Genomic DNA, 20,324 nt, shown 5'->3' on the forward strand with positions numbered 1-20,324 from the left:
TCTTGGTCATTTTATAATCATTGTTTCTTATATAGATTGATATAAACAAGGTAATGAAGTACCGGAAACAACTTTTTAAACTCACTTCGGACATGGAATCAGCCAAAATGAGGTAAGTTTTCAAATATAAAATTCCATCATTTGCATATACTTCTTTGAACTATCATCCCCCTGTGTTAAACAAATTCGCAGAAAAGTCGCACCACATATGTGAAATTTACCGTAATTGAATTTGGCAATTCAATTACAGCAAGTCTATACTTGCCAAATTCAATTACGGTGCCAAATTCAATACGGTAGTAACACTATTGTTACTATACTCTTTGAGGAAAAAATTAAATAATATCATCTGAGATAATGTATTTCGTGTTGTAGTGCAAACAAAATTAGAGCATCTTTTGACCAATTTTAGAAGCATCCGATTTACTGAACTTTTAGAAACAGATGTTACTTCAGTGGATGGTTAAGATTTTTTTCATTGAACCATACTTCTGCCTTTTATTTTAATTCTCGCTTTTAAGCAGAAAAAAATTTTGAACATTAAAAACATATTTTGTACTGGAAAAGGCTTCAAGTTTTTAAATTTTTTTAATTAGAGGCCTGTTATGAATCTGTCTCAGTTAAATTTAACATGTGATAATAATTATAATCTTTCATTTCGATCTGCATTTCTAAATATAATGCCTAATGTAAATCTAATTTATTCTTTGTATGTGCAATCTCCAAGAACTCTGCAAACCACTGGGCCATCAGTACAATGATGAATTGGTTTTATCTCTTGTGTACTTCTTGCAGAATTTTCATTTTCTTTTAAGTTGTTTCAAAGTTTTTTTCATATAACCTATTTTTTATTAACTCATTCTGTATTCATTGCAGTAATTATTTTACATTGCAGTGACTTCTTTTGTAATTTTTGTTATTTCTGAAAGTTGTAATACAGTCAAAAGTCGTTAATTCGGACACCCATAATCCGGAATGATCTATAATCCGGACCTAAAACCTAAAAACTTTCTGCGCATGCGCCGCGTTGGGACATGCGCACAAGCGTTTTACGCGTGCGCGTAAGATCTTCACTACTGCGCATATGCGTGTGCGCAAGTGCAGAATACGTTTTCGCCTGTGCGTTTAATGTATAACGGACGGTGTCAGCTAAAATTATCTAATTATCTATTTCAGTTAATGTTCATGATTGCGTTATTCCTTAATCTTCGAATTGGATCCCGCTTATTATTTTTTGCAGACTGTAAGAGCAATTTTATAAAAGTAAACTTGAACTTTCCATTATGTCAAATAGAATTTCCGATGCTGGAACTTCCAAAGGATCTACAAAACGAAAGTATGTTTCGATGTTCAACAAACAAAAAGTGGAATTGCTGCAAAAAATGGATAAAGGCATGAAGAATGTGACAGAGAGGTTAGTGAAAACGAAAAAATTTCGATTGACAAGTTAGTCGGTATTCTCGGCACAGCAATTAACGGGACTTGAACAGCGGAACTTTGTAATCGAACAAGAAATTATGTCTGTTTATAGAATTAAAGAGAAAGTATTATCACATAAAACGAAGCAACTTAAACAACTTGCATTGAAAGAAAGGGTTTTCATCCGCAGAGAACTCGTTGGCGCCGTTGCATTTTTACTCGCCAAGCTCGCGGTTCATCGACGATGAGCCGAGCCGTAAACGTGATTTTTATTGCATGTAAGTTGAAATTAGCAGGCAAAACAATATATTAAGCATATGGTAGTAAAAATTCACAGATAATAAGCATGTAGATGTAAAACTAACCGGTTAAACGTGATATACGAAAATAAATTTGTATTAAATTCAAGTTACCACAGAAAAGAATATATTAAGCGTTTATAACGGAAATAAAAATTCATTTAAAAAATATAAATTAGTATTAATATACTGAAATTAACCGGTTAAACGTGATATACAAAAAAAAAAATTGTCTTAAATTCCAGTTAACACAGAAAACAACAATTTTGATGCATCAAACTATTCTGTCATCTTAGGTAATCAATAATATTTTTTATTTCAATTTAATCATGTATTTATCTCACACCTGCCATCCTCTGAAAGGTTATTGTTAGAAAAGCATTAACAATATATAATCTTGTTAAAATTTTAAGCCATAAAAATTGATTTATGCTCATAATTTTAGATGACAATGACCAATAATAAAAATAAAAGCATTACTTAATTATTTAAAATGCACATTTTGACTTATTTTAGAGGTTGGAAACCTCATGTTTCTTAGCGCTGTTAATAATTAAGAACACAACGTAAACAGCTGTGTTACAAATTAGCATTCACCCCTCCCGCCGTATTTTCTTCCTTTCATCCCGAACTGAGAACCGGCATCTAACTACGAAAATATTTCTATCTATTCGTTGTTAAAAAATTCAGAAAAAATAATAATAAATAACAGAAGAATAATGTAAATCTGCAAATGCGAACAGGGACAGTAATAATTCAACAAAACACAAGAAGAATGGTTGCAAACTTCGAACAAGCGAATAGGATAAATCCGATGGGTTACCAGGTTTGAACTATTATCGCCAAAGTTGGCGATGTTTACATTTACCGGGTTCTCTGCGGAAGTGCTTCCGAAAGAAATGTTTAATAAAGTAAATAAATAAATATTAAGCTTTTTTTTTTGTAAATTTTGATACCCTTTAGATCATAATTGTTCTTTATTTCATAAATTACGGTTTCATATTTTTAATTTTAGAATTTCTGCATGCCATCTTACGAGATTTAAACTGATGATCTATAATCCGGAAAAATCGATAATCCGGAATCGCCGAAGTCCCGACGAGTCCGGATTAACGACTTTTGACTGTACACTCTCTTACAGCCAATGATTTTTGAAATAGTATAAATAAAGATGCACATGTTCTATGAGAATAAATATTACTATAGTAAATATTTAAATTTGAATATCTTTTCATATGGGTTTGTATAATATAATGAAAAGATTTGAAATTGTCATTGCTAAACCTGTTTTTCAAATATTAGAATATTAATAAAAGAATTTAGATATAAAACTGGATATAAATTATCTCTGGTATAATAGCCAAAAAAGATTGGTTTTAGTCCACTTTTGACTTTAACATGTGTTTCTTCCAAATAGTTTATTTTAAACATCATGATATGCTTATTTAGCCAGCTATCAGATTATTAAAATTAACAGTATTCTCTTGTACCAAAATAAACAAGTTGTTGTTGTTTAACCAATCTCACTTGCTTGACAATGGTCAGTCCACAACACTCATTGTGGCAAGAAGTCAAATACACTTGTTGTTGGCATGAGTCTTCAGCACCATATAGGTGACTGCCTGACTTTAGCTCACTTCCACCCCCAATTTTGAGGGAAAGCACCCAAGGGTCTCCCATCTATTTTTTTCTCTACCACCATACCCTCACGAAGACTTTCAGCTCACCACATATTTAAAGTATTGCCATGCTGCACAGGCACTATACATTTACAAACATCCATGCTTTCTCCAGGATTCAAATCGGGCCCTTCAAGTACAGCGGTCAGAGTCTTTAACCACTATTTCGGTTGGGCAGCAAGAAACAAGTACTACTTACTGCTGCAGAAGAGTAAAACGATTGCTAGACAAAATCTGACTTCACTGACATCACTGAAGTCGGATTTTTGGTAGAATTGTTTTACTATTCTATAGCAGTGAGAACTTGCTACAAGCCAGACTCATATTGGATTAGTTTTTCTTACAAATTCAGTTACTTAAGTTATTAGTTGTCTGTCTACTATTAAAAACTGTTTGTAATAATAATTCAAATAGTGAAGTGGCAAATCTTACATTCTGAGATCTATGAGTAATATTCAGTCACAGCTTATTTCATTATACTTCTTTTGAAGTAATACATTGTTTGCTCAAAATTAAACATTAGAGCATTGACGCCATTAAGTTTTAATTTTCAGTGATTAATGAGGCATAATAAGTATTAGTATTATTAATTATGTACATAATAATACAAAAATAAAATGTGTAATTTATTAATTCATTATTAATTAATTTACATGCACATCATTTGCTTTTCATAGTTTCAACAAAAGCTGCATACTTTTTTTTAAGGTACCAAAGTGCTTTACGAAGCAGCCAGCAAGCAACAGGTAATGGAGCAGCTGCTGCTGCAGCTAAAGTTCAATTTCTTAAAGAAGAAGCTGAAGATATAACAAGTAGAGCTGACCAGTGCCGGGTATGTTTCTTATTAAATATAGTATATTTTTCAAAGATTTTCTGTTATATACATAATTTTCCTTATCCCAACTTAAAAGGAATTTTCCACTTTCTTTTTAATTTCCTTTCAAGTGAAAAATATTCAAACTTTTGCAATACTTACAATTTATTAAACATGTTTGAAAAATATTGTCTTTAAGAAAAATTTAAATGCAGAATGCTAGCAAATTTCTTAAACAGTGTTTTTGGATATTTTGTTTTCATATTAAATTCTTTTGCATATTCTATTCTTATGCATAGTTTTTAATAATTTAATCTGGATGTGAGGTTTAAGAAGATATTTTTTGATATTATGAATGATTTTTTCCCATAAGCTGAAAGCAGTGAATCTAGTCCCCCTCTACTGATCCCATTACATTTATGATTACAAATTCCTATTAAAGAAAACACTATAACCTCTTTACTTCCTTGAAGTGAAAGGAATATTGTAATCACAAAAAATTTCAGATTTTGATGGAAATGTCCATTTTGACTATTTTTGTTGGGTGATGTCTGTATGTACAGACAGAATAAAGAATTCTTTATTCCAAAAGAGATAAATGGATTTTCTTTGCGACTTTTGTATGTACCTATGTATGTATCTCATTTAATTGAAATATGATTAGCTGTGGAACATTGAAATTGTGTATGTGAGAATGCTATAATATGCTATTGTATAACTTATAAGGTATTTCTCCCACCTTCTTGATGTGCCTTCGTGGTGTGGTAGTCTGGTGGCACCCAAACTAAAAGGGTAGTGGATGATGACTCTCCACACCCAGGATTTGGCGATTATGTTCCCTAGAAACCCCGGTTGCCCTTTAAAAGGGGCAGTATATAAGGTACTTCTCCCACTTTCTTGGCGTGCCTTCGTGGTGTGGTGTTCTGCACACTGGGCGCTTATTCCAGAGGTCCGTGGTTCGATTCCCAGGGATGGCCTTGCATATTTTTCATCTTTCCTGCTTCCAAAAAATCCTAATGGCTCTACAACCTCTCTTTTTTTTTTATTGCAATCAGCAGTACCAAAAGTATGTGATACTGTAATATATATATATATACACACACACACACACACTTTACCTGTCTTAAAAGTTTGTTATGTTTGTAATCGTTGGTCATAGAGGTATCCTTATGTATGGGAAAGTTTTATACTCATTTATGAAAAAACAAAAATTTAAAAAACTTGATTCCTGTATACTAAAAATAGACCAGGCTATTTAATTTCATAATTTGCAATTTTTGGTGTCATGTTAAATTTTCCTTGAGAAATTGGTTAATTGGATAGAATAATTCAAGAAAAAAAAAGTATGCTCAATTTAATGAGCATACAAGGAAATGGTGTAGTGTCCACATCAGAGTTTTTTCTGCTTGAGGTAGCATAAGTATAGTAAACTTTCATTTATTAAAAGTAAGTAATTTTTCAGTAAATTTGCAGTATTAATAAAATAGTTATGACTTTTTCATGTAATTATTTGGTCTCTTAAAATGTATTAAATAAAATTATCTTAACCTTTTAAAAATTAGTTTGTACTTGAAAACATTGCAACAAAGTCTGTAATCCAGACGTCCATAATTTGGACCTCAATGCTGCAAACTTTATGCGCATGCGTAAACGCATAATGCATTTACGCATGCGCGTTTAATGTATTATTTTTTGCAGACTGTTAGAACAATTTTATAATAATTAAGCTTGACCTTTCAATTATGTCAAAAATAGTTTCCAATTCTGGAGCTGCCAAGGGATCTACAAAGCAAAAGCATGTTTCTATGTCCATTAAACAAAAAGTGGAATTGCTGCAAAAAATGGATAAAGGCCTATCCGTCTCAAAATTATGCGAGAAGTATGGCATTGGAAAGTCCACTATATATGTCACAAGAAAAAGGAACTTTTTGAATTTTTTGTGAAAGTATCTTAAACAACTTACATTGAAAGAAATGTTTAATAAAGTAAACAAATAAATATTCAGCTTTTTTTTGTAAATTTTGATATCCTTTAGATCATAATTGTTCTTTATTTCATAAATTATGATTTCATATTTTTAATTGTATAATTTCTGCATGCCATATTACCAGATTTAAATTGATGATCTATAATCCGGAAAAACCCCTAATCCGGAATGGCCGAAGTCCCGATGAGTCCGGATTACTAATTTTGTACTGTACTGTTCTATCCAAAACGACAATTGTAATATGTTGTCAAATAATTGGTACACTTCAATTTAGTATTAATATTTAATACTAAATTACTATTTAATACTAAATCAGATTTGCCAATTATTAAATTGGCAAATGTATGCATCTATTTTGGGTTTGTGATTATGTCTATTTATATGTAAAAAATCATTTGAAAATAATTTAGTAGATAATAATGCATGCAAAAAATGGTATTTCTTGTTTAAAAAAATGCATACTGCATAATTTTATTTTGTATGACTAATATTAATTTTTCTGATGCTGATATATTGATATTTGCAGGATTCTCTGACTGCAGAAATGTTTAATCTAATCAGTCGTGAGCCAGAAATGTCACAGTTGTTTGTTAAATTATGTCAGTTACAACTTGAATACCACAAAAAAGCATTTTATATGCTTGAATCTGCATTGCCTGAATTAAAAGCTCAGATAAGTGAGTTTTAATCTTCTATTTTTTCTTAAAATTATATCTTAATTACATGCTCATGAATAATTTTTTCTCATGTTATTTCCAAGTGTGTCAAAGAAATTTACGTGAAATAATTGACAATCAAATCTATGGCATTTAAAAATAGTATGCTTATATTACCTTTATTTAATTACGAAGCTGAGAACAGTTTGTTACTTTTTAATATTATGTAATTTTTAATGTTAAATATTTTCTAACTTTAAAAATAAAAAAAGGATTATTTATTGACTTCTTTGTTTTAGTTCCATTTAATTCCTCTTTGCTTATATCTGGTATCTACCCATGTTTAAATTGATAGTTTTAAAATATGTACTCATCTATGCAAACATGTTTCGAGATATCAGAACTAGATCACACATTTGATAAAAGTGTGAGAAACACACTATCTGGCCAAAACTATCCAGACCCCCCCCCCTAAAAAGTGGATCTAGCAACTGACATAATTTGATGCATAGCCGAAACCTGTAAAAGTGTCATGTGATATTATTTGTTTGTGAGACAATGAGTATGTCATTATCTCACAAACAAAGTCAAAGAGCTTACTGACTTTGATCATGGCAGTACAGTGGGTATGCCACCTTTGTGGGAAATCAGTTTATGAGATTTCAGACATTCTATAGAAGCTAAAATCCACCACGAATGATCTTATTGTGAAGTGGAAATGTCAAAGCAGTAAAACTTAAAAAAAAAAAAAAAAAAAAAAAAAAAATTAGTGAACATAGCCATAGAGCTCTGAAAAGGGTAGTAAGACAAAATCCCAAGTCCTTGTCAGTTGAAATCTCTCAGGAGCTCCAAAGTTCATCAGACATTAGTGCTAGCAGCAGGACTGGTCTTCAAGAGTTAAAAAAACCTAGGATTCCATGGTTTTGCAGCCACTCACTAACCGAACGTGATCCCTCTGAATGCAAAGTATCATTTGCAGTGGGGAAAAGTGTCCTTTGGAGTGTTGAATATCGCTTTACAATCTGGCAATCTGATGGACGTGTCTGGGTTTGGCAGATGCCCAGCGAGCGCTTCTTAAGTGACTGCATTATTCCAACTGTAAAGTTTGGTGGTGGCATTAATATGGTGTGGGCTTCATATTGTGTGGTTTTTCATATGGTTTCATTATGGTGTGGGCTTGCCCGAGTCCTTTAGTTCCTGTAGTTGGAAACATGAACTCTGAAATGTATCTGAACAATCAGAGTCGAAGCTAGGGTTTTCAGCGCCCAGTGACAACTGAAGATTTTGCACCCCCTACTGCTTGCCAAGGATGGAAAACATTTAATTCTAAAATGTCTCAACATCAGTTTGGTACCCCTTGGATTCTGCACCCGGGGACAGATGCCCCCTTGCCCCCACCTCTAGCTACGCCCCTGTGAACACTTTGGACAGTGCTGCTCTTCCAACTCTAAGCCAATATTTCAGAGAAGGCCCATTTCTCTTCTAGTACCAACTACTCCATTCACACATCAAGAATTTTGCAGCCATGGTTTAACAAAATGGGTGTTCAAAAACTGGCCTGACCCTTCTCAGAGCTGCAATCTAAATCCCATAGAACACCTTTGAGATGAACTGGAGTGTAGATTGCATAGCCAGCAAAATAGACCATCAGCTGTTTCTGGAATTCATATCCTATGGCTACCCATCAAAAACTGATGGAAAGTCTCCCAGACATGTGCTGGCTGTCATTAATGCAAAAGGAGGACCAACATCATATTAATATATGCCTTAGGTCTTTCCGAGTCTGTACCACTAGTTGTCTAGATTCTGTTGGCCTGATAGTGTATCAGTATACTGTGTATTATAAAAGCAAGTTGTGCAAGAAAATTTTAAACTTTTAAGACAGTATATAATGCTGAAATTTGATGCCTTCTATCAATTCAGAGGTTTTCATTTGAGAGGGAAACACTTGAGAAATGATTAGAAAGAAACTACAAAAAAGAGTCATATTGTGTGGTTTTTCAGATGGTTTCATTATGGTGTGGGCTTGCCTACAAATCTTGAGACACTACAAAAATGATTCTCTTTGGAAATTTCATCAAATACTTATAGAATCATTACGATAAAAAGGAACTACTAATAAATTAGGTATTTTGATATTTGTTACAGATAGAAACTTTTCTATTCTGAGATTTTTTTAAATTTATTATTATTTTTTTTTCACGTCTTTCTGCAGAAAATGTGTATAATAACTCATGTTGCATTTAGAAGTCAGGGAGCTTACATCTTAATTGTGATGGTTTTAATTATAAAAAATATATGCAGATAGTATTGTTAGTTCATTTTGTATTCTTTTTATATTTCTTCAATACTCATATTAAGAGTATAATTAAGAAATTTAAGCACTTTCCTGAAAAGCTATGATCTGAAATTGCTATTCTATAGTTGATAGTTTTAGTGTGTATTTTTTATTTGTTTTGATGTATTTACACATTGCCTATTAATTATTTGATTGATTTGTGAATTTTAGTTATGCTGTTATTGTGCAATAATAAAGAATTACATTATTTTTAAGATGTAGAGAGAGAGAGAAAAAGAATTAAGAATTATAAGAATTAGGTGATAAATAATATAATCTGGGAATATATCTATATTTCTTTTTAAAATGCCATTATTTCATGCAGTAGCAGTCATAAAAAATGTTAAGTTGTTAAAACTGTAATTAAAAGGGAGAAGAAAAATTATTGCATGGTTTGTTTTAATTTTATGAATGTAAATTATTTATTTACTTAAAATTTTTATTTTTGATCTGATTAAAAAAAAAAAAAAGGACTGAATTCTTTCTACCAAAAAAAGAAAATCTGTTATTTGGCATTTTCATATGTACATACACAAGGTGCCAAAGAATAAAGTTGTCGAGTTTCAACAGTGCATTTAATAGCCTGAAGATAAATAAAATGTATCATGTGAATACATATGGGCACATAGTTAATAAGTTAAAAGACACTGACCATCAGTAACTAGTGAATTTATATAAAATAGCTCAGTATACAGAATATTTCAAAATAAAGCTAAACTGGGAACAGATATTCAGAGGCTGAATTTAAGTAAAAAAATCTCCTATAAATATACAACAGCAAATACGTAATTTGTGAGATTCCAGATGTTCAGTATCATGACAGATGGATGCAAAGGCTAACTGTCGAGATCATGCATGATGCTGCAGATCCATTGGACAATATCCTCAGGTAGCTGCCAGAATTAGGTAAAAACAATATTGTAATTTTTCGTTGCATACTTGGTAAAAACAAGATTCAAAAACAGCTAGTCTCCGAATGCTTTTACTACTGATTTTTAACTTTTTCTTTACTGTCAGTCTTAGAAGGTACTCCTACCATTTCGTAATTTTATTCTGGAACTCCCTGAATACGATAATTTGATATTTATAATTCTAACATAACTCAAGAAATTGAAAAAATGAGGTAGACATCAAAAGATTAGTTTTTGTAAATATTTATTTTACATGTGTCGTAGAATATATGGAAGATTATTGTTAGCTTTCAGGATCATAAAAAGATCATTTCCAATTAAAATTAACTAAACTAAACTCAGTGGCATAACAGCCCTGGGCCAAGGCCAATGGCATAATGGGCCAAGGCCTGCAGTGCCCGAAATCTGCTTTCTTGACCATGGGCCCTGAGGTGCGTAAGCATATGCTCTGAACAAGTGGTCAGCTTTTATCAGGACCCCCAGTGTTTAGTCCCCAAGCAAACTTGGTGCTCATTTTATCAACCCAAGTGATGGAAATCAAGGGATAAAAGTCTGAGTCGACCTTGCCGAGCTCGGGAATCGAACCCAGGACCTGTGGTGCTGCTGCGCAATGCGCTAGCCACTGCACCACTGGTCCTCAGTATTAAAATTACAACTTTATCTTATTATAACCTCTTGAATTATATGTATAGTAAAACAGAAAGATTCAGAAATATTTAAATAAATTGGCATTTACTCAGTTTGCTTTTGCTTTTTTCTTTATAGGCTCATGTCCTTACCAGCCTGTGTTTGGTGTCTCTCTAAAAGAACATTTGAAAGTAACTAAAAGAGAAATAGCTACTGTAATTGAGACATGTGTTTGCTGGCTCCTTGAAACAGCAATGGAAGAAGAGGTGCTAACTTAGAAACATTTCATCTGATTTTTCTTAAATAATATTACAGTTTTTAATAGAATATTTTTTCCTCGTGTTATATGCTTAACTTTGCCTTCATCTAAGTGCACTTATTGTAAATTTTTATATGACAACAAATATTTTATTCTTTATTCATGAATATTTGTACATAAAAACATTATTCTGCCTTTTTATTAAAAATTTATACTTTCCTTTTTCTAGGGCTTATTTAGAATTGGGGGAAGTATGATAAAAATTAAGAAAATGAAGGTGTGTAATTCACATAATTTGGTATTTTATTAATATAAATTTTTTCCGATTTTTAGGTTTGATATTAAATTATTATTGAACTAATATATTCTTACTGCTTTCAGAGTGCTTTCGATGCTGGGTTTCAACATTTGATTGAAGAAGATAGAGATCCTCATAATGTGGCAGGTACATTAAAATTGCATAGGGTATTTTTGCATCTTATTTCTGTAGCAGATTAACATTAGCCTCACTGCATTAATAAAATAAGGTATATTAATAATTAAAATAAGAGAATTCTTTTCATAACTATTTCTTGTTATATATTATAATGCAAAAATTGAAAGTTTTCAGACAGAAATTGTATGTTTCAAATCTTAATTCATATTGCAATTTTATTATTATATTTTTATTGTTGAAATTACTCAATGTGACTACTTTATTATGGCTTCTGACAGTTTTAAGCAAATTAGCTATAGTGTCATACTGTTGCTGCTAAAAGGTCTAGTGTAAAGGAAGAAATTTTAGTTTCTGAGACAATAATATAAGTGAATTGTGTGCAATTATATGATGAAAAAACACGATTTTATGAACTTTGAACATAGGATAATTGTAGCAGCTCAAATCCACGAAGTGAGTATCAAAGAAACTGCTGCATTTTCAAAGTGTTGAAGAGTATAAGTCTGGACTGGCCTGTCAAACAAACTGGGTTTCAATGTGAATTTGTGATTATCACCAAAACAAAGAGTTTCTAAATTTGTAAAAGATAACAGAATGGTAACAGTGCAATAAATTGCAGCTGATTGTAATCAAGCATCATCTTACAGAATCTCCAGACAAACTGTTTTCTCTGCAGCTAACAAGATAGAATGTCCCAAATTCCTTCAGGAGCACAGGGATTGAATAGTGTATAATTAGAAGATGTTATATGGTTTCATGAATAACATTTTCAGTTACACCATGCAGATGGGAGACTGAGAATTTTGAGAAAACAGCATGAAGGAATGGACACTAAGTAAATTGTTATAACCGTTCAAGCTGAAGGTTTTTAGTAATAGTTTGGTTAATGTTTTCTTGGCATGCTCTAGACCAAGGATGTCAAACTCACGGCCCATGGGCCGCATGCGGCCCACAACAAATATTTTTGCGGCCCGGTCAATATATCGGCAATAATATATAATAATAAAATGACATCGACGAATTAAAAAATGAAATGTTTACTGCTAAGTAATTAACAATAATTTATTCAGTGTTGTTAGATTACTCACAGCGAGCTGACACACACACTACTTAAATTACAAATGCGTGTGAGTAGCTTGTGTTCAGCTACCTTCGGCTTTTGGGGGACACGTGCACTCAGAACTTGTACGCATCCCCCGATAGCCGAATGTGGCCGAACTCATGGTCTCAGTTTTCCAATCATAGTTTTGTACGATATATTGATGCATGCATGTGCATGCACTTTGTTTTATTATTAATTATTACTTAATTCATATTGTTACGGATTTCATAGTTATTTATTTAGTTAGTTTTTTTTTTATTTAGAATTGTAATTAGATCATGTTGCCTTAGCAACGCAGACGATTTTTGAAAAGACAGCTGCGTTGGAAGGTTAAAAATAGAACAGCGCGTGCATTTAATACCTAAGAAATAAATATCTTGTAATGGCTGTTGCCATCCACAAAAATCCAGATATTTATAGATGTTTCCAGTATATTCGAGAAATTAATTATAAAGCTTATAAAAGCCGAGAACAAACAACTCATCTCAGTAGTAGCTGTAGTTCTAGCGAACTGTTTGTTTACTTAATGCTGTGATTGATTTGTAGTGATTTCGCTGTGAGATAGAATTAGTTTCTCTGTTTTGAATTGATTTTTGCTAAATGTTTGACATTTTTTGATATTGTTAGAATATTTTTGAAGAAATATTTCAGCATTTTGATTTATCTCTTGTGGAAAGAATAAATTTTTGTTAACTTTTTAATGTTAACCGTGTTTATTCCAGCCCTTTGTATTCAGTATTTGTCTATATCAAAACCAAGTGGTAGTAAAATTAAACGAAACATCGCTGAGGAATATAGAATATTCCAAGTAAAATGGGAATTAGAATATTTTTGCTGTGAAATAAAAGATAAAATGATCTGCTTGATATGTAATAATACTATTAATGTACCAAAGTTATATAATATTAAACGTCATTACGAACAACACAGATCGAAATATAACAATTACGAAGGATTAATAAGAGAAGAAAAGTTGAAAGAGCTCAAGTTAGGAGTGAAAAAGCAACAGTCCATGTTTAGTAAAGTATTGCAAGAAAGTGAAACGGCGGTACATGCAAGCTACGTCTTGTCTGAGTTGATAGCTAAACAATCAAAGCCTTTTACTGACGGTGATTTCATCAAGGAATGCCTAATAAAAGCTGGAGAAATTGTTTGTCCTGGAAATGTGAAGGCTTTTCAATCAATTTCAGTGTTTCGAAATACAGTTGCGGAAAGAGTTACTGATTTAGCCGCGAATTTAAGTGATCAGATCAAAGCAAAATCATCTAGTTTCGAAAGTTTCTCCATTGCCTGTGACGAGAGCACGGACATTAGTGGCAAAGCTCAATTAGCAGTGTTTCTTCGTTCTTGTGACAAGAATTTTAACATTTTTGAGGAACTACTGGAACTAATACCGATGCCTGGTACTACCACAGGAGAAGATATATTTACTTGTGTTTTTGGATTTCTGCAGAAATACAATCTACCTTTGGCAAAATTAAATTCTGTAGCTACAGATGGCGCTCCATCAATGACCGGGAAAAACAAGGGCTTCATAGCATTACTAAGAAAAAAACTTAGTGAAATTCACGGTTCAAACATTCATCATATGCATTGTATTATACATCAAGAAGTTCTATGCACGAAAGTAATAAATATGGAGAATGTTTTGTCATATATAAAAAAAGCTATAAATTCTATAAGATCTCGAGGTTTAAAGCATCGTCAATTCACTGCTTTCGTAAGTGAGTTAGATAGTGAATATTCGGGTTTGTCCTACTATACCGAGGTACGTTGGTTATCTTGCTCCAAGATTCTCAAACAATTCTGGGATTTGAAAGAAGAAATATGTCAGTTTTTAAAAACAAAAAATCAAGACATGAGTTTGTTTTACGATCCAATATGGATACAAGATTTATCTTTCTTGGTTGATATAACCAAACACTTAACTGATTTAAATTTATCATTACAAGGAAAAGATCATATCATTACGAACATGTTTGACATAATTAAAGCATTCAAATGTCAACTAGTTCTTTGGAAAAAACAACTTAAAAATGAAGATTTGATGCACTTCCCGACGTGCAGCATGAACAAATCAAGTTTAGATGATACTTGTTCGTATCAAAAATACGCAGAAAAAAATTGCAAATTTAACAACTGAATTTGAAACGAGGTTTAATGATTTTAGTTCCCTCGAAGACAAATTTTTTTTTTTTTTTTTTGTTTTCTTCGATTTTCTCAATAAGTATTGACTAGAGGTGATCGAGATTCAATGCAACTCAAATTTGAAAGCAAAATTCATTGAAGTGGGCGTGCCTGAATTTTACAAATATTTACCAGCCAGGTTTGAAAATACTCGAAAATTTGCATATGAAATTATTTCCATGTTTGGTAGCACTTATGGGTGCGAGCAGTTATTTTCAGTCATGAAAGGTAATAAGTCTCTTATTAGAAACCATATTAATGATGCTCACCTTGGGTCAGCGTTGAAAGTTATCACTGCAAACAAAATTTCTCTCGAAATAGGAAAGATAATAGCAGAGAAGAGATGTCAAGTATCAGGACGTAAACATTAAATTTTTCTTGTTCTTTTCTATATAAATATATATGTATGTTTATTATTGTATTATTCGAAATAAATCTACGTTTCTATGAATATTGATTTTTTTTTTTTTTTTTTTTTTTTTGCGGCCCGCCTAAAGTTAAACCTTGTTTGTTTGGCCCAAGTGTACCTATGAGTTTGACATCCCTGCTTTAGACCATTTAATTCCTGTTGATAAACCTTGGAATAGCACATATATCTAAACATAGTTACTGACTAAATTCATCCTGTTATGCTTTATGGATTATCCCAGCAGCAATGGCTACTTTCAATAAGATAATGCTTCCTACCATAGTACAGAATTGGTTTGAAAAGCATTAATGTACAGGATTGGTTTAAGGAGCACGAAGGGGAGTTAACTTTGCATAGTTGTCCTCTCACAATCGCCAGATCGCAATTTCATTGAGCATTTGGGGGTTGAGGTTAAAAGAGCCATCAGTTATCTAGTTACACAACAGTCCAGTCTCTCACTATTAGAAAGTGTTGTTCATTAAGGATGGTCTTATATTTCACATACGACCTATCAGCATCTCGTAGAATCCATGCGAAGAAAAATTAATGCTGTATTAAGGGCAAAATGTGGCCCAATGGAAATATTGATGAGATGGTTATAAAAAAGTGGTGAAGCAGTGTAAAATAATGACATCAAACACAAAGTTTGTGTCGGATGTCGTTATTTTAATGAGCATCTAAAGGTTCTTGTTATAATTTTTGATTCTGAAAAGTATTAAAACAGGTGTTATATTTTTAATTGTGCCCTCTGAAGCGGTTTATTTCCCAATTAATTCATTCTTTTTTATATAAATCAAACATTTCTGTTAAGTTTTTCTTTTTTTAAAAAGTGTTCTTGGTAGATTTTTTAGATATTTTTTCATAATGACTTACTAGATATGTACTTTTTTTGTGCTTCGAATTTTTATTGCCAATTCAATTTACATAGAGTTTTCAATATCTCTAAATTTCACAATTGAAAATCTCATTTTAGTGACGTAAAAAAAGAATTTTTTATAAGAATACAAGCATAAATATTTTATGTCTTCTAAAAGATTCTCATACTTAGCCACAAGGCCATTCTTGACCTGGCAGCTGTGCAGCGAATGCAGGCAGCAAAATTTAGGCGTGCTGAATTCACTGTATCCTCTAAAGTGGAAGTTTCCTGTGTGAGAGCAAATACATTATCCAATGACTTCCCTCCCCAAAAGGCTGTAAAAAAGTCCCCTCCAGAGGCCAAAATAAATGAGTAAATTATATATTTATAATTACATAAAGGTGCAGGGAAAAAAAAAAAAAAAAAACATGCACACAGGCGCTGAAACCTCCGACTCCGGGAGATATATAGTTAGGCAGGAATGGTCCTGCCTAACTATATATCTCCCATTCAATAAACATTAATGTGTAGACATCACAAATAAATGTGGAATTTTAAATTTGTAGGTTTCTCTTTTTAGCCAAATAAAAATGCTGTTACTTGAAGAAAATATTTATTGCAAGCCACATATGTAAGCAATCCATTGAAATAAATGCATAACTACTTCTAGAATAATTCAATCTCCTCTGTATTAAATAAATGCATAAGTGTCCACATGGCATCAATTTACAGTAAAACACAAATCATAGCAAATTTTTACTTGTTATTTAATTTTGTTATTTTTAACAGCTCATTTTAAATTTAAGATTTTATATTAAATAATCTCTAGGTGGCTAACTTATAAATTCATAAGCCTATCTTAATTGTTAATTTAAAATTATTTCAGGTGTTAAAGTGAAATCTGCATTCTACGATTAAATTGCAGTTTCTTTTTAATGCCATATTTTTTTTTATATTTAATTTTTTTTTTTTTTTTTTTTTTTTGCGGTATACAACTGTAAATTGTAGTTTAAAAGAGTACAGCTTTTTAACCTGCTTTCTTCTTGGTACATCAAAATCAGTTTTCATTAATCCTGTTATGAATTCAGTTTATTATTCAAGTTTCAGGTGATTAATGATAAAAAGTTTTTCTATTTTAGGTGTTTTAAAGTTATATCTGAGATCTTTACCAGAACCTCTTCTGACATTTGAATTATATGATCAATGGATGAATGCTGCTGTGTAATGAAATTTATATATATATATATAATTTTCCTTTTTTTAATCTGACTAATGCAATGAAAATTTGTTATTATTTTATTTATAAAAATTTCTTTTTTCCTTAGTATGTATCATTTAAAAATGTACATTTGCATATAATTGGAAAAAGTATGAATTAATTGAAATTATTATTGTACATTCAACTTATAATTAATTACACATAATTATTACACATTCAACTTGCAACGGAAGGAATATGAAAACTTTGGAATAATATGTTAATCCAATTTTTAATAATGCATTTTTGTTTAAGAATTAAAAAGTGATCCAAATAGAGTAATATTTATCTGTACACATTAGACACAAAAGAAAAAAAAAGTGATGTATACCTGTATTTATAGTGGAGGGTTATTTTAGAACCTTCAGAATTTAAAAATAATGTTATATTTTGCAGTGAATAGTTATATATTTTTTTGATTTCACTTAATTGCATGTAAAATTTCAGATTCCAGTTTTGTTATCATAAAATGCTTAATAAAAGTAAATTTGTAAAATAATTTAAGTAATTTTTGTAATTTAATGTTAGTATTACTTCAATTAAATGAAAAGTTTATCAGTTAATAATTAAGTATTTTAGTTAGTTCAGAATGTGAATTTATGTTCTAATTTGTGTATTAAGTATTTCAAAGTGAAATCGTAATTTATTTGATAAATTTATTGTTAATATTTTAAATGACAACTTAAACATTTTTTAAAGTTCTTTCATGTAGTTGTAAATGCTTCAATATTGCTTTCTTATTATTGCTTTTATGTATGTTTTGTGCGTATCTTTGCGTTATGGACTTTATTCTAATATAAATGAAATTTTATTTTTAAGTTTTTGTCCGTTGTTTATTAAAAACACAAACTGAAGTAAGAACATTAATTTTCTTTCTTAGCTTTCTTAAAGTGTTCATAGCTTTCTTAAAGTAGATTTTAATATGCACTTTGAAGATTTTCTTATTTAAATAGAATTCTATTGTATAACTAATTATTCGAGTAATTAATATAATTCCAAGTTAAATGGAACAATCTGTAATTTTGTACGGGTCGTTTTTTATTGTTCTTGTTCTTTTAGACCGTAAACATTTAATTTTGAAATTGTTTTAGGTGATTGATTTTTATGTTTTCTTTCCTAAAGAGAGGCCGACCATGACACAAGGTTGAGGGCACTGTGGAGTGTAGTTAATTCACTTCCTGAAGCTCATTTGAAAAATCTCAGGTAAATGTGTGCATATAATGGTTAGAAATTACTTTATTCATTACTTTTCATATCATAGTAATTTCATACATATTATTTTCTGCTTTTGATTTAGGTATCTCATAAAGTTTCTAGCTAAACTGTGTAAAAATAGTGATGTAAACAAAATGTCAGTTCAAAATATCTCTATTGTGATTGGTCCAAATTTATTGTGGCCACCTGTAGAAGAATGTGCTTTGGGGTAAGTTTATAGCTGCAAAAGTTCATCTAAATGTAAACTTTAAATAAACTGGATTAGCAAAAATAATTTTATTAATAAATTAAATAATTAATCATTTGTTGATAATTCTTTTCAATTGCAATGTATATCTGAATGTGAAAAATACCATTGTCAAAATCATCAGTTAGTTTCATTATTGCTGAATTTAGAATAAACATTACAAGAGGACTATTTTGTGTAATTTACTGCTGTAAGTTTAATGGGTAATGGATTACCATTGAGTGATATAATAACTCATATGTAGATCACTCTGAAGATTCTGAGATATGCACAGACAATAAGTGGCAGGAAAAAATTAACGGTTATATTTGAAAACTTGAACTGTTTTAGCCTAGCAAATGATTTTTTATTGGGCAATTGCAATTAGTTTGTCATAGAATAAATTTTAGCTGTAAGGAAAAATGGAGCTGATGTGAGAACATTATTGCATTATGGTTTTCTATGATTTTAAAGTGGGATTAAATCAAGAAGAATGCCTTCACATTCAATGTCTACAGTTAACATTTAGAAGTGAAGGTTCACTTCATGCTACTGTATTTAGATGTTTTACAGAATTTCACAGAGATTGCAGCGCTTTTCCAGTTGAAGAGCACATGAGAAGGCTGTTGTCAGCAGTAATGCGTCTGGCGTATGTAAAATGCTAATCAATGATAATTGCTGCACCTACCAAATGATACAGAAAGAACTTCACATTGGATCCGCCACCATGTGTAAAATTATTTATGAAGAATTGCATATGAAAAAACTAGTTTGCTGTTGGGTTCCCTATAATCTAACAGAGTACCAAAAAAAGAAATGTGTCAGAATCCATAAAGAAACCCTTAAGCTACTTAAAGATGGTGGCCACCACATTATTTTTAAAATTTGCCTACAGAATTGCATTGATTGCTTTCCTGGCAAAATATGTATAATTCTCACAAATAATTTCATTGTAACACCTGATATAGTAAATAAAACAAGTGTTTTGCTGAAAAAGTTAATTGCCTTTTCCTGCCCCTCAAAAAGTTAACCCATTGATTCTGAATTGATCTGTCAAAAAATTAGCAGTCTTTTGTGGTAAAGTGTCTATATAAATATTACACTCACTCTTTTAACTACCTGTTTGCTAAATTGATTATATCAATATTAGCTAAATGTTTTTCATATCATATATATATTTTTATGAAATGTATAAAGTGAGCCCTTTCTTTCTTACATTGCTCAGTTTTGAAGCATCTGTATTGAAGAATCTCTACTGAGTATGTTGAATGAATTAGATTCTAAATTCTGTCATTATTAAAGCTACTGCTTTAATAATGACAGAATTGTGTTAAAATTGGTTTCTTTTAATTTCTTAGTAGTTTCTATATGGCATCTTTATAGTGAATTTTTTTAAGTAAAAGTTTTTCATTGTTTGAATTTTATTGATGTTATTTAATAGTTATTCTAATTAAAAATTAATGAAAGTAAAAGAAATCATAAATTTCTAAGTTCTGAAATTTTAGTTTATTTTCTTAAAATTAATTTACTTGGTTTGAACTATAACAAAAATATAATGCTCATTCTTAAACAATATACTTATTGAGAAAGCAAGGCAAAGCTAACTGAACTCTTAATTAAAAAATTTAATGTGTACTATATAGAAA

General features: G+C 30.9%; 1 protein-coding gene across 2 annotated transcripts in view; it reads left to right on the forward strand.

The window, feature by feature from the left end:
- The window catches only part of LOC118182578 (rho GTPase-activating protein 44-like), a 163,473-nt gene that overhangs the window by 126,194 nt on the left and 16,955 nt on the right, over positions 1-20,324 (forward strand). For both annotated transcript variants that reach the window (XM_085819303.1, XM_085819304.1), the window contains exons 5-13: positions 36-112; positions 4,106-4,229; positions 6,725-6,875; positions 10,869-10,996; positions 11,219-11,266; positions 11,371-11,434; positions 17,119-17,200; positions 18,360-18,440; positions 18,535-18,660. In XM_085819303.1, the coding sequence (XP_085675429.1) occupies positions 36-112; positions 4,106-4,229; positions 6,725-6,875; positions 10,869-10,996; positions 11,219-11,266; positions 11,371-11,434; positions 17,119-17,200; positions 18,360-18,440; positions 18,535-18,660 (881 nt within the window). The remainder of the gene's footprint in view (positions 1-35; positions 113-4,105; positions 4,230-6,724; positions 6,876-10,868; positions 10,997-11,218; positions 11,267-11,370; positions 11,435-17,118; positions 17,201-18,359; positions 18,441-18,534; positions 18,661-20,324) is intronic.

This window comes from Stegodyphus dumicola, chromosome 6 (genome assembly GCF_044657685.1).
Source record: "Stegodyphus dumicola isolate Sdum_Otavi_A_Nest chromosome 6, ASM4465768v1".
Taxonomy (NCBI): Eukaryota; Metazoa; Arthropoda; class Arachnida; order Araneae; family Eresidae; genus Stegodyphus; species Stegodyphus dumicola.